Source organism: Canis aureus, chromosome 2 (assembly GCF_053574225.1).
Source record: "Canis aureus isolate CA01 chromosome 2, VMU_Caureus_v.1.0, whole genome shotgun sequence".
In the NCBI taxonomy this organism is placed as follows: Eukaryota; Metazoa; Chordata; class Mammalia; order Carnivora; family Canidae; genus Canis; species Canis aureus.
The window spans coordinates 59,524,379-59,537,002 of NC_135612.1; the positions used below are offsets into that span (position 1 = coordinate 59,524,379).

Sequence of the window (12,624 nt, forward strand, 5' to 3'; positions counted from 1 at the left end):
CAGCCAGCCATCACTGTGCAGTGGCCAGGACTTTGCTCTCACTGGGTTCTGCCCTTCCTACAAAGCAACAAGGTCCCTGAGCCCAACCAGCGGGGGACTCCAGACAACTGGGGCTAGTGAGCTCTAAGAACAAAGACTTATTATTTCTGAGCCTTCTCCAGTCTATTCATGGTGCACTGCTCCAGCCTGTCACCCCCCAACCCCATTTAAAGCTCCCTCCCGCACCATGTTTCTCCCACTGGGTCCAACAGCTAAGCCTGCTGGTTGCTCAGGCTGGGGCAAGACCCAAAACAAAAGGGCCCAGGAAGGTCAAAGTCCTGTAGCTGTTCATAGTGAACCCAACCCCAATCACAGCTGGGGCTCTCCCCATCACCGCTGACCCTTGCTCTGGAGACCAGACACAGAACCAGGAAGGTTTGACCCAGACCCTGCAGCCAATATTTGGAGCAGGGGCAAAAGAACCCAGGTCTGAGACTCCTAATCCTTCACACTTCCCCCTGCATCTGTCTCCAGAGCTTCCCCAGGACACCCCTCCCGTCCTGAGAGCACCCCTACCCTGTCCCGCACCCTCAAGTTCCCAGGTGTGAGTGGGCCCTGGGGGTGGACAGGCTCACTTATGGGGGCAGACAGAGCATCGAGCTCTGTACAAGTGTAGGCCTAGTGGCAGGCAGTGGGAGCTGTCAGCATGGCTCCTCAGTAGATGGACAGGGCCCGGGGGCTGCTGGGTACATGTGTTTCTGATGCCACAAGGAGGTAGTTTCAGCAGGCACCACACCCCAGGCCTTCTCTACTTGGCCCAGTAACTCTTGGCTAACATAGGCTGAGCCAGCTCTGCTGCCTTGCCACCCAGGAAGGAGACAGAGACATGGAAACAGGGAATGTCTCTTGACAATTCCTACTGGCTTTCTAAGCCACATCAGATCCCATCCTTTCTCACTGTTTTATAGACAAGGAAGCTTACATGATGAAACCCGCCTCGGGGAGTGCCTAGAGCAGATGTGCCACTTCCACTCTAGAGGCCAGATTCCAGCCTTCAGGAGCATTTGGGGGCCAGTGAAAAGGGAAGGAGTGACTTCACAGTCCCCTGGGGCACCCTAAGCCTCTTCTTCCTCATCTGTGAAAGGGGCCAAGGACCGGCCTCCTTGACAATGGCCAGGACCACAGATCTTCCCCGCTGGCTTCTCTTTCTGGAGGTGAGCCCAGAGCCAGGGGAGAGCCTCCTACTGAATGAAGAGCTCAAAGCGTCATGAGGGTTCATGGTGCTGACATACATGAGCCCATGTGACTCCTGTAGGGGCTTGATCAATCCTTCCGGGGGGACCTCAGCTGACCTGCACTGCCCATCCCAAGAGCGAGCTCTGGTGATCTGAGGGTGTCCTTCAGCGTGTATGTACCTGAGGGGAAGGGACACAAATTCCAGCTCCTTGCCTGCAGTTCAAAGACCCAGTGGGTATTCGTTTTGTCTGTTCCAGAACCAGCCACGTATATTTTATGGCAGCAGCTGGGTTAATGCATCAGATCAGAGAGCAGCATCCCTGTCACAGGGCAAGAGGGAGCAGAGTGAGGCTTACGTTTGCCAGAAAACCGGATCCAGATCACTGAATAATTCATGGTTAATATTCCAGCTTAAAAGAAGCCTTGGATCAAACTCCTACTTCTCCCCCCAGAGTTGTAAAGGTCCCGGTGCTGCATATCAGCCTCTCAGCCCAGCTCGGGCTGCAGGAGGCCGGGAGCAGGTGTGCGGCGCCCTCCGGGCAGCCTTGGCTGATGTGACTGGATCTCCCATGTCAGCTTTTATTACCAGGGACACCCAGCTCCCTAGGGTCCTTGCAAGATTTCAGATTATCCTCAGATCAGATCAATCTGTCCCCATGTCATGGCTTTTGAACCATCAACCCTGAGTGCCCTCAGGGTGAGGGCCATGCAGGGCCCTTGGGCTACTGTAAGGTGGGGGGGTTGTAAGGCCCCAACACACCCCAGGGCTCACTATAGATGACTGACCTCATCACCCAAAGCCTTGACACTGCACATGGGGCCCCTCCTGGGGAAGGCTGGGGCTGGGCTGAGGGGCCCCAGGGCAGAGGGTCCCTGGGGGATGGGCCCTTCCACGTGATGGTCAGTCCCAGGTCAACTACCCTGGATGCACAAGGTCAGTGGGGTCAGGGTGACTCCATCTCCCCCTCTTCATTCTCCTCCAAGCAGACACCATAGACAACCTTCGTCCCTGCAGCTTTGATTCAGGAATTAAACATTGATCAAGGCCACGTGTGCCTACGTCTGCTTCCAGCCTAGGGATACAAGGGGGAAAACCAGAAGCTTCCTCCTCTGTGAGGCACACATCCAGTGGTAGGAAACAGATGATCGCAGCCATGACAGCAAAGGGCAAGGCTGTGAAGGAAGGCAAAGCCCGGAAGGGGAGGAGACTGGCAGGGGAGAGGGCAGTCCTGGTGACACCTGCCACAGAGTGGTCAGAGGAGAAGGTGACCTGGGGCTGAGACCTGAATGAAGTCTGGGACAGAGGGATGCAGGCCACCTGGTAGGAGTTTCCAGGCAGAGGGAACACCACTGGCGAAGCCTCTGGGGTGGGACACCCAGAGGAACCAGGAGAAGGCTAAGGTGGAGGAAGCAGAGAAGAATGGGACCCAAGGTGGAGTGAGTGGTGGAGCCCAGCAAAGGGGGCAGGGAAAGTTATGGATCACGCTGACAGAGTCAAGAACCCAGACCACACAGCATGCTAGAGGCTTCCAGATCATATCAGGTGCCTAGGACAGAGCCTGACACACAAGAATGGCAATGGGGTACATGGGAAGGGTGCCTAAGGATGGCTGTGATGACAAAGGACAGTCCAGTTCCACTGGACCATCCGTCACATGAAGCTTGGAGTCCATGGTCCATGCAGCTGAAAGTGTGGGGAATCCCCTTCAGGCTCCGACTCCCACCCCAGGTCCCTGTCCTAGGAGAGGGTCACATGGGACTGGGTACTTGCACCATTTCCAATATAGACCATGGAGGACCACGCAGAAGCCCTGAAGTGAGAACAGAAATACCCCGCAGAAACTAGGGGTGGTAGAAGGGGAGGAGGGCGGGGGGTGGGAGTGAATGGGTGACGGGCACTGGGTGTTATTCTGTATGTTAGTAAATTAAACACCAATAAAATATACAAAAAAAAAAAAAAAAAAAAAAGAAATACCCCGCAGATCCTGCCACCTGGTCTCAGCACCCAGTCTGTGGGGCTCAGGACTCAGGTCAGCCTGCTCTTTGCATGACTCCTGCCCGGGACTGGGGGTAACTTTCCATCCTGAATGGACACCAGGCCCCCATGCTACCCACAGGCTCTGAAGGCCCTTGCAGTACCCACCCCTCCCACCCCATCATTAGCCACACAGTAGGCCCGCACGTAACACTGGTGACCTGAGTGAGAAGGGATGGGGTCTGTGTGGCAGGTGCCTTTGCTGTCATGCTGGGTATTTCACTGCCTTATGGGAGCTTTCTGAAGACTCCTGCACATGCATGGGGAGTGTGAGTGTGTGGGCAGACATCATCCAGGTGGTGGGATCACAGAGACAGGCTCTAGTGCCCAAGGAGACTGTGTGGGTCTGTATAATGCAATTTTTATTTAAAGATTTATTTATTTATTCATGATGGACACATAGAGAGAGGCAAAGATGTAGACAGAAAGAGAAGCAGGCTCCCCCCGGGGAGCCTGACGGAGGACTCAATCCCTGGACCAGGGATCACACCATAAGCCAAAGACAGACACTCAACCACTGAGCCACCTAGGCATTCCTATAAAACAATTTTTACTTAAAGCACAATGAGCCCCTAATCTGACCATTTTCTACATTAGCCTATCAGATGGACAGCTGTTCATCCCCCATCCCTCCATGCATGCTTTTTTCATGTCTTAGGTCGTCTTCTTTTTCTTGGGGTCCCTGGGGCCTCAGAGTCTGCCCTGGGCTTACTGCTATGAAAGTGGATGAATGATGTCCGGATTTTCTTCAGGTACATGGTGACCTTGGTGCCTTGCAGGGGTGTTGAGTGAGATCTGGAGCTGCCTAGGGGAGCAGAGATGTCTGTCCTTAGACCTTAGAGCTACCTGCTTCCGCAGGACGTTTCCACCCAACAACCCCCTCATATACCGCACCTGCCTCCACTCTGTTATGGATCCATCATGAAGGCTCTTGGGTGCCCCCTTCCTGTGGAGACTCCCACTGCCATGGACCCCTTGCATTCTTGCCTTCCCATGAGGGTAATGTGTAAGTAGTCCTGGCCATACATGGCCTCATTCCCCATAGGGTATAGCACTCAATGCCTAAGCTTTCTCCCTCAGGTCATCTGGTGGGGCCTGCTCTTTGTATTACTGGGTTCCACTAAATTCAACCTTCAGAGGGAAATTTCATACATTCATCCACCCACCCGTCCAACCATCCATGCATCCATGATTCATTAGTCCATCCATGAATCCATTCTTCCTTTCACTCATTCAAACACTCACACGTCCATACTCATCGATCCATACATACATTCTTCTTTACATCTATCATCCATCCATCCATCCACGTGACTACGTGTCCAGCAATGTAGATGACACTATGCTGTGTGCAGTGCACAGAGAAGATCCACAGCAAACAGGAAAGAGGGGGAGAGGACAGCAGGGAGGACCCTGATCCAGCACTGGATTTCATAGAAGCTTGAGTAGGAGCAGATCAGAGGAAAAGGGACAAGGGCCATGCAGGCAGAAGGAACATCATGGAAAAGACTGGGAAGCATGAGGCTGCCTGTGGTCCCCAGGAGCTGACAGTGTGTGTGCAGCATGAGGCATAACATGATAGGTGTCAGAACCCCCTGGAATATGCTTGCCAGGTCAGGACTCAGCCAGGACAGAGGCAGAGGGTGTGGTCTGCAGACACACATGCGGGTGTTCACCCACGCACTGACCTGTGGTAGATACAGGAGGGGGCAGATTCAGAGAAGCTAAGGAGTCTGCTCAAGGTCCCAAGGGCCATAAGGGGCAGAGCTGGATCTAACAGGTCAGCCCAACCTCTGAGCCAGGCTGCGGGCTGCTGGGATACCCAGGCAAGGCCTGAATCAGGGGCTCCCAAACCTCTGTGGTGGGGAGGCTCCTGTGTCCTCCAGCTCCAGCGGTGTAGTGTGTTCCCATCCCAGGTCCCTGTCAGTGAGCGCTCCTCCACCGCCCCCACGGACCCCAGCCCCTGCAGCACAGCCTGCAGAGACAGGAGCACAGAGAGGGTGAGCTACCCCGAGCCCCAGATCAGAGCAGGTAAAGCAGGAGTAGGGGGGGCAGTCTCACCCTGGGCACAACACACTTCCTCCTTAATTCTTACTGCAGATCCCCAGACAGGAACTGTGTCCCCATTTTAGAGATGAGGACACTGGCCGGGATCAGCATGCTTCCCCTGGCACTGTCCTGGAAGAGCACACTTGGGGGTGGTGGACACAGGAGCTGCCTCCTGCATCCAGACCCCTTCTTTCTGGTATGGCTCAGCGGGCGGCCCCAGGGATGAGGCCAGGCATCCTTATCCCTCCCCTGTGCCAAGTAAGCACAGACCCAGCCTCCTGTGCAGGGAGGGAGGGAGGTGGCCCATTCTGGCCTGAAAGAAGGGACCCTCTGCTGTCCAGGAGATGGGAAGGTTCTGGAGAAGCTTCCTGGCATTGAAAGGAGGAGAAAGCACAAGGGGGCACAGCCCTTATTGCCTCTGCCTTCCCAGCTTCTGCGGATATATCTGCTTGAGAGGCCCGTGAGGCGGGTGACCACAGGGATGAGCAAAAGCAAAGAGCCAGCAGGCTGACCAAGGCCGGCAGCAGGACAATGTGCCCCAGGAAGGGAGTAGAGGAAGGAGAAACAGCATGAATGCAGGAAGAGGGGGGTGAGGTGCCCCTGCGCCCCCAACAGCACCCACTCCAGGTTGAGCCAGAGCTCCCACAGCCATCTCTTTGCCCATGTCTTGCCAGAGGGGATTTTCAACTGGGCTAGTGTCTCTGCTGGGGCTTCAGGCCACAGCCAGGAAGCCTGTCCCAGGTCTGAGGGCACTTACCTGCAGATTGACCTTCACTGGCTGAGACAGGACCGGGTCCTTGCCTTCCTCATACAGGTGGTGGAGCCGCAGCAGGACATGGCAAAGGTCAGCCTTGGCCTTCCCTCGATGGCCTTCAGGGATAGAAACACCCACATTGTTTGTCAGGGCCAGCACTTGACTTGGCGGCTTCCCTGTCTAGTCTGAGAACTCTGTGAGTCCAGGGTCCTTGCCTACCATCGTCTCTGCTGATTACCCACCTCCTGGCACAGGAGACAGTTGTTCAGTGAATGAATGGAAGCCCCGGATAGTCAGGCTTCCTGAGTTCAGAGGATGAGTGGGACTCAGTTGTTCCGGGCTCCAGGAGGAGTCCCTGAGGAAGCAGACTCCACAGCAGGCTGAGCATCCGGCAAAGGTGGACGATGGTTGGGGTTTGGTGGTGGGGATAGAAGGGATCCTCAGAGCCTGGGTGTGGACAGGTCCTCCTCTGGGGCCCTGCCGACTGGGTGTCCTGCCTACTGAGGGACCCCGGTCCCCCCACTGCCTCTCTGTGGGCCTGGGTCTCCCCATTGGGCAGATAAGGGGAACAGGGGACCATGCAGAGCCAGGACAGCTCTGAGAGGAGCCCACTTTGTCCGGTGATGGGTGTGGGGCCAGGTTGACATGGGGAAGGAGGAGTGACTCTGGTTCCCTGGACACCCGGCTCACGTTTCTGGAGATCCTGCAGGTGCTCCGTGTGGTTGGAGCTGTAGTTCCAGCCCGGGATGCTCAGGATCTGCAGGTGAAGACTTGGGGGCAGGGTCACGGCTTCTTGCTGCCGCTGGGGGCCTGGAACAATCTGGGCAGACTCTGCAGGGCAGACACACAGAGCCAGGACGAGGATTGGGCCCCGCGCCTCCTCCTGGCACCGGGAGCTGTGCACACTCTGGCCCCCATTCCGGGCAATCCGGCTCCTGCCAACTCGTGCCCCTGAGGGAGGACAGCCTGAAGCCCCTGCTGGTCCAAGCGCCTCGGGCACCCCCGTCTAGCCTTTGCCCACGGCATCCTTCCACCTGAATGCCTTCCCTCCCACACGGCCAGGGGCCCACACCACAGAGTCTAAGAGTTGGAAGGATCCTGAATCTCTAGGTCAGCTGTTTCCAAGTACAGATGGGGAGACGACCGCCCAGAGAGGTGATGTGGTTTGTTCTAGATCACAGGGCAGGTTCACACAGAGCCTCGGTTTCAATTCAAGGTCTAGGATGCCAGCTCCTCCCTTGTTAAGTCATCCTTGGTCCCCTGCTCAGAAGCACCCAAGGCCCTCCGTCCAGGAGAGGACCTGTCCCTTGCCCAGTCCCACTGCCTCTGCTCCCTGAAGCCTGGATCTGTATGAGCATGGCCCCCCAGCCCATAGCTCAGGAGAAATCCTGCAGGAGAGGCCTGGCCCTTGCCCATCCTCAGTGTGCAGCACACAGCAGGCACTCAGCCCGTGTTTTGTGCACGTGTGAGCAGCAGCCTGCCCGCTTCTACAGCCCTGGGAGGGTCCTGCTCTAAAACTGAAACAAGGATAAATCATAACCACATTCTCTTCCAAACCTCTCAAGTGAGTAGAGAGGAACAGTTCAAGGATTAAGGGAAGGATACGAACTGTATCTAAATGATTCATTCTTTAAAAGCTGCTGCAGAGTACCATATTTACACATGATCATTACTTATTGTTTCTCATCTTCAATTATTTCTGTAAAGACATAGGCGGTTTTAAATCTGAAGAAGTCTGACCGAGGGACCCCTGGGTGGCTCAATGGTTGAACATCTGCCTTTGGATCAGGGCGTGAATCCCAGTGTCCTGGGTATAAGTTCCACATTAGGGTCCCCGCAGGGAGCCTGCTTCTCCCTCTGCCTGTCTCTGCCTCTCTCTATGTGTCTATCATGAATAAATAAATAAAGTCTTAAAAAAAAAACCAACGAATTTTGAGTGGAGGCAATGCATGAATTTTGCACATCAGACCATGAACTTGAACTAACCTTGCCTGGTGACAGCACACCCAGAATCAAATAAAACAAGTCTTTTAATGTTGATCTACTAGGGGTGAAGCCATCGAGCCATACATGTCATATTATGGAAGATAACGAGTCATCAGAGCAGAAAGTGAGGGATACTCAGGGAGAGGATACAAAGCGGAATCTGTGATTCTCAGAAGTGCTCGCTACTCCATGTATAAGCTTGGGTGAAGCCTGAAAGTATTTGCACACACTTTGCCCACACATTAAACAAAGGCTTGAATCAGAGACCCCTGAGCTCCTTTCTGATCAAAGTTTCCAGATCATGGTGGCCCACACGGTCCCCAGGTCCATCCCAGCCAGGGGGGCTCATTCTGGGGTGAACACTCCCTTACCATTCAGCTCTCTTAATAGCACTACGGGTGCGTGCTGCAGCGCTAGCCCACACCTCTGACGCAGGCGGCTGGTGAGAGACTGGGGTCCCAGCAGGAGCCAGAGCACAGGGTAGACAGTGGAGGTGTCATTCAGGGTGAGATCATAATCCAGAGCCCAATCAAAATTGTTCCAAAGCCGGCGATGGAGCATGACCTGCAGGGAAGAGCTGTCTGACCGGCCCCCCTGTCCACCTGCTCCCACCCCTGGGTGACCAGCAGGGCCCACTTCCTACCTCCACCTGCCCGTTCTCTTGGCTGGACACGCCGTGTGCCTGCTTGGACAGCAGCACCAGCCTGCTTCTGCCGTCCTCAGTGAAGGCGGACTGAGCCATGGGGTAGTAATTCTGTGGACACAAACATTGCCAGGCTGGCGGTCGTGGAAGAGGACAGGAAGGCCTCTCGGTCCGGGTCCCCCTCCGGCCACCCCACACCCTCCACCCCACGCACAGAGCACCAGCTCAGGGTGGAGAAGGGAGACAGAGGTTAGAGGCTCTGATGTTGGACACCAACAGACTGTCACTCCAATCCAGCTCCACTGCTTCTGACCATATGAGCTGGGGACTAAGCCCACTCAAGCTCGGTTTCCCCACCAGTACAAAGGACCCAAAGACACACTGTGCACAGTCCTGCAGGAGTGAGGAGGGGGTGTGTGGGGTCCAGCCTGATAGGGGAGCTGGGTGGAGAGTTGCTCCAGAGAGAAAGGGCCATGTGTGTTCTGGGAGAGCGGCCCCTGTCCCCAGGTCAGTGCTCTGCTGGAGCCAGATGTCCCGGGTGGACCCATGGGAACTGTCAGCAGCCCCTGCACAGCCCGTGAGGGCTAGCAGGTAGGGACGAACGGACCTGAGCTCAGAAGCTGAGGAGGGTGGGGACACATGCCTCTGGGTCCCCTCAGGAGGAAAAAGAACTGATTATTGAGGGCACAGGAGGCCCCCAGCGGGGGCTTCACCTGGATTGTCCCCCCTGACCCTCACAGCCCTGGGTTTGTTCCCTTTCTCGGGTCTGCAGGGAGTCATAGGGAGGCCGGCCCAGCTCGCCCAGGATCACAGGGCCAGAGGCCTAGGACGTGGGAGCCCATCTGGCTTCGGGCCATGCTCAGCGCTTGGAAGAAGCTGCCAGGGAAAGTCTCTGCCACAGCACCTGGGATGGGTCAGGCACACTCAACCTGAATCTCAGAACACCCCACACGAGGCGTTCATTTTCCACAAGAGGAAACCGAGGCACAGACAGGGACAGGGACGGTCCAGTGCAAGGGTGCACACAGGGAATTTCAGGTGGGGCTGGTCCAGCAAGCACTGTCCAGCTGGAGGACGAGGCCTGACTCAGAACCATCCCAAGGCTAGCCTGAGGCCTCTGCCCTCCATGTCCTGACCAGGTAGGCTCAGAAGTTGTCTGGCCCTCCCTGGTTCCAGGTGCTCCCCACACCCCCTATGTTGGCTACTGGGCCGTCCTCCCACCTGCCACATCCTCTCTCAAGAGGATCTTTGGAGTGATGAGGACAGAATTGTGATGGACCCCACGGCAGGGGACTTCCTCATGCTCTGTGGCTGTAGGGCTGTGGAGAGCTGCCTTCAGGGGTTGGACGTTTCATCAGGATGGGTACCCTCAGTGTTTGGACCCAGCCATCCTGAGTGGCTCCTGAGACAACAGGCACAGGTATGTGTCACCTGTCCGTTCTTTCCCCCAAGGAGCACCTTTCCCATACCCTCTGCAGCTGGCAGTGGGTCCCGCTGCCATTCCGACCTCACTGGGTTCACGGGGACTGACCTGACCTTGCTTCTGGCTGCTGCATGCCGGCCCCTGGGCTCTTATGTGTGTCCTCTTACCTGCAGAGCCCCCAGCACACCCAGTGCTGCCCTGGCCCCACTTCGTTGGCTGGGCCGGTTGGGGAAGCCCATCTCTCTGAGCACCTAGTGGACTGGTTGGTGCTCCTGCAGCAGGTAAGAGGTGGGGTTGGGAGGTGTACTGGACTGAACTTCATACCTTGCACACTGGAGACCACCTAGATCCTCCAGGGAACAGGGGTCACGGCCATGTCATACAATCACCTTCACGTGCACTTCGGGGAGAAAGTGCCAGGAGAAAGTGCCTCATTCAGGTTTGAATCCTGAGGCGGCCCTACAAAGCCTCATGGCGGGCAGAGCTGTGGGTGAGGATGATGTGAACCACACACACATAATAGGGATTTATAAACAGAGTGAATGCTATGGAGCAGGAGTGAGAGGCCATGAAGGGGTCTCTGTGAGCCTTTCAGCAAGACAGAGAGGGAAAGTGCTGCTTCCCAGCCAGGGAATGACATGGACAAAGGGCCTGGGGCGGGAAAGGCTGGAAGTGCTGGGAGAATGTGGCCAGGCAGCACTGGTGGAGGGGGGAAGCTGGCTCACTGCAGCCGGATGAACCACAGCAGCCAGAACACGGCAGAGGGAACGGGTCATGAGGATGGGGAGCAGTGGGGCCCAACAGCAGCTGCCGGAAGGAATGGAGTCCAGGGGGTGGGGGGTGAGGCCAGAAAGGCAGGGTGAAGAAATCTGAAAGGCTCTAAAACTCAGGCAGAGGATCAGGCTCTGGAGGGGAGACACTGGGAGTTACAGAAGGTTGGGGGCAAGAGGTTTCCAGGATCGAGGCTGTGGCCCAGAAAGTCAGTGGCACTGGCGGCAGCCCCCAGGCACTTTGACCAACAGACTGCCAGAGCCTCCAGGCCTGTCCCAGCTGCTGCAGAGCACAGATAACACTGAAGTCACAGGGATTAATTGGGAGATGGTGCAGGTGCACCTATCCCACAACCTCCTACAGACCAACAAAGGAAGTTCAGAACGTTCCTTTTTCTAGATCACCCAGAACAAGTCCTGGGCACCTAGTGGGTGCGGGGGCCCGGTTCGGGGGCACAGGCCAGAGGACCCATGTGTGGCACTGGGCACACATTAACGTTGCCCCCAGGGAGCACCCAGCACCGTGTGTGCTTTTCCCGGGGCTTTGACTCAACTGTGCAGCATCTAGGGGCATCTCACTGGAGCACGGAAAACACGGCTCATGCCGGCTTTCTCCAGAAAACTGTTGGTGACCAGGGACAGATGTCACAGAAGTCACAGAATCCAGAAACCAAAATAGCCTCCTGAGGCTGAGCATTCCAGGGCCTGTTCCCAGAGAGTTCTGCTCCTACTCTGCAGCCTCGTCTGCAGGGAAGGCCAGCTCCCTCGTCAGGGAGAGCCGGCGTTCAGAGGATGGCACCCAAGCGGCCCCCATGCTCTCCCCAGCCCTGGGGGCACCCAGCCTGCAACCCTGACAAATTATGTCTGGAGCTGGAGCTCCATGCTGTGGTATCTTGTGACGGCAGCTCCAGTAGACCGTGCTCACCCACTGCGGACCAAGCTTGGGGAGGCGGCGGAGAGAGAGTCGTCCACTCTGCATGCAGAGGAGGTGCCAGGTCCACCGTGACCTCTGGAGGGAGAGGGAGGGATCAGAGATTGGGCAGGTGAGCATGGGCTCCCAGGGGACAGTGTGTGAGGTGAGAAGCCTCCGGGTGACAGTGCTCACGGGAGGCCCAGGGACACTCGTCTTACCAAGCTACAGCACACAGGGAGCTCGGAGATGGGCTGCCCCCAACCAGCCCGGCCGACGAAGTGGGGCCAGGGCAGCACTGGGTGTGCTGGGGGCTCTGCAGGTAAGAGGACACACATAAGAGCCCAGGGGCCAGCACCCAGCAGCCAGAAGCAAGGTCAGGTCGGTCCCCGTGAACCCAGTGAGGTCGGAATGGCAGCGGGACCCACTGCCAGCTGCGGAGGGTACGGGAAAGGCGCTCCTGGGGGGAAAGAACAGACAGGTGACACACCCCCTGTGCCTGTTGTCTCAGGAGCCACTCAGGATGACTGGGTCCAGACACTGAGGGTACCCATCCCGATGAAACGTCCAGACCCCTTGCTCAGGTGCCAGCCTGACTCAGGTTCCAAACCCAAAACCCACAGATGGAAGGAGACCCCAGGTCCCTAGGATAAAGGAGTTGCAGGGCCCGGCAGGGGCCTATTGGAAGCATTCCTCCCCCCCTTCCCCAAGGAGGCTTCTGGTCATTGACTGGACGCTGGGGAGACGGGATTCCTAGTGCTTTGAGGACCGCAACTTAAATCAGCACCAGACTTTCTGGGGTGAGGAATTCAGGAGTGATGCAGCTGGGTGAGTCTGGC

General features: G+C 56.6%; 2 protein-coding genes across 2 annotated transcripts in view; one reads left to right on the forward strand and one right to left on the reverse strand.

The window, feature by feature from the left end:
• Positions 1–3,594: 3,594 nt before the first annotated feature.
• On the reverse strand, positions 3,595–8,788 carry LOC144299336 (epididymis-specific alpha-mannosidase-like). The gene is made up of 6 exons (XM_077874882.1): positions 8,683–8,788; positions 8,411–8,603; positions 6,744–6,884; positions 6,057–6,169; positions 5,105–5,225; positions 3,595–4,055 (listed from the first exon to the last, which is right to left on the reverse strand). Exons 1-6 carry the CDS (start codon positions 8,779–8,781, stop codon positions 3,898–3,900), a joined length of 825 nt encoding a protein of 274 aa, XP_077731008.1. The 5' UTR covers positions 8,782–8,788; the 3' UTR covers positions 3,595–3,897.
• Positions 8,789–11,977: 3,189 nt separating this feature from the next.
• MAN2B2 (mannosidase alpha class 2B member 2) overlaps positions 11,978–12,624 on the forward strand; it is a 32,784-nt gene continuing 32,137 nt past the window's right edge. The window contains exon 1 of the mRNA XM_077874901.1: positions 11,978–12,107. The gene's annotated coding sequence lies outside the window, so the exon portion shown is untranslated. The remainder of the gene's footprint in view (positions 12,108–12,624) is intronic.

Bases quoted from the DNA above. Each gene is read 5' to 3' on its own strand.
- LOC144299336 (XM_077874882.1), bottom strand. From the start codon at position 8,781: ATGGCTCAGTCCGCCTTCACTGAGGACGGCAGAAGCAGGCTGGTGCTG. The intron at 6,885-8,410 runs GTAAGGGAGTGT...TCTGCCCTGCAG, and splicing joins GCTATTAAGAGAGCTGAATG to AGTCTGCCCAGATTGTTCCA. The intron at 4,056-5,104 runs GTTTGGGAGCCC...CTGCTCCCCTAG, and splicing joins GGAGCCTCCCCACCACAGAG to GCAGCTCCAGATCTCACTCA.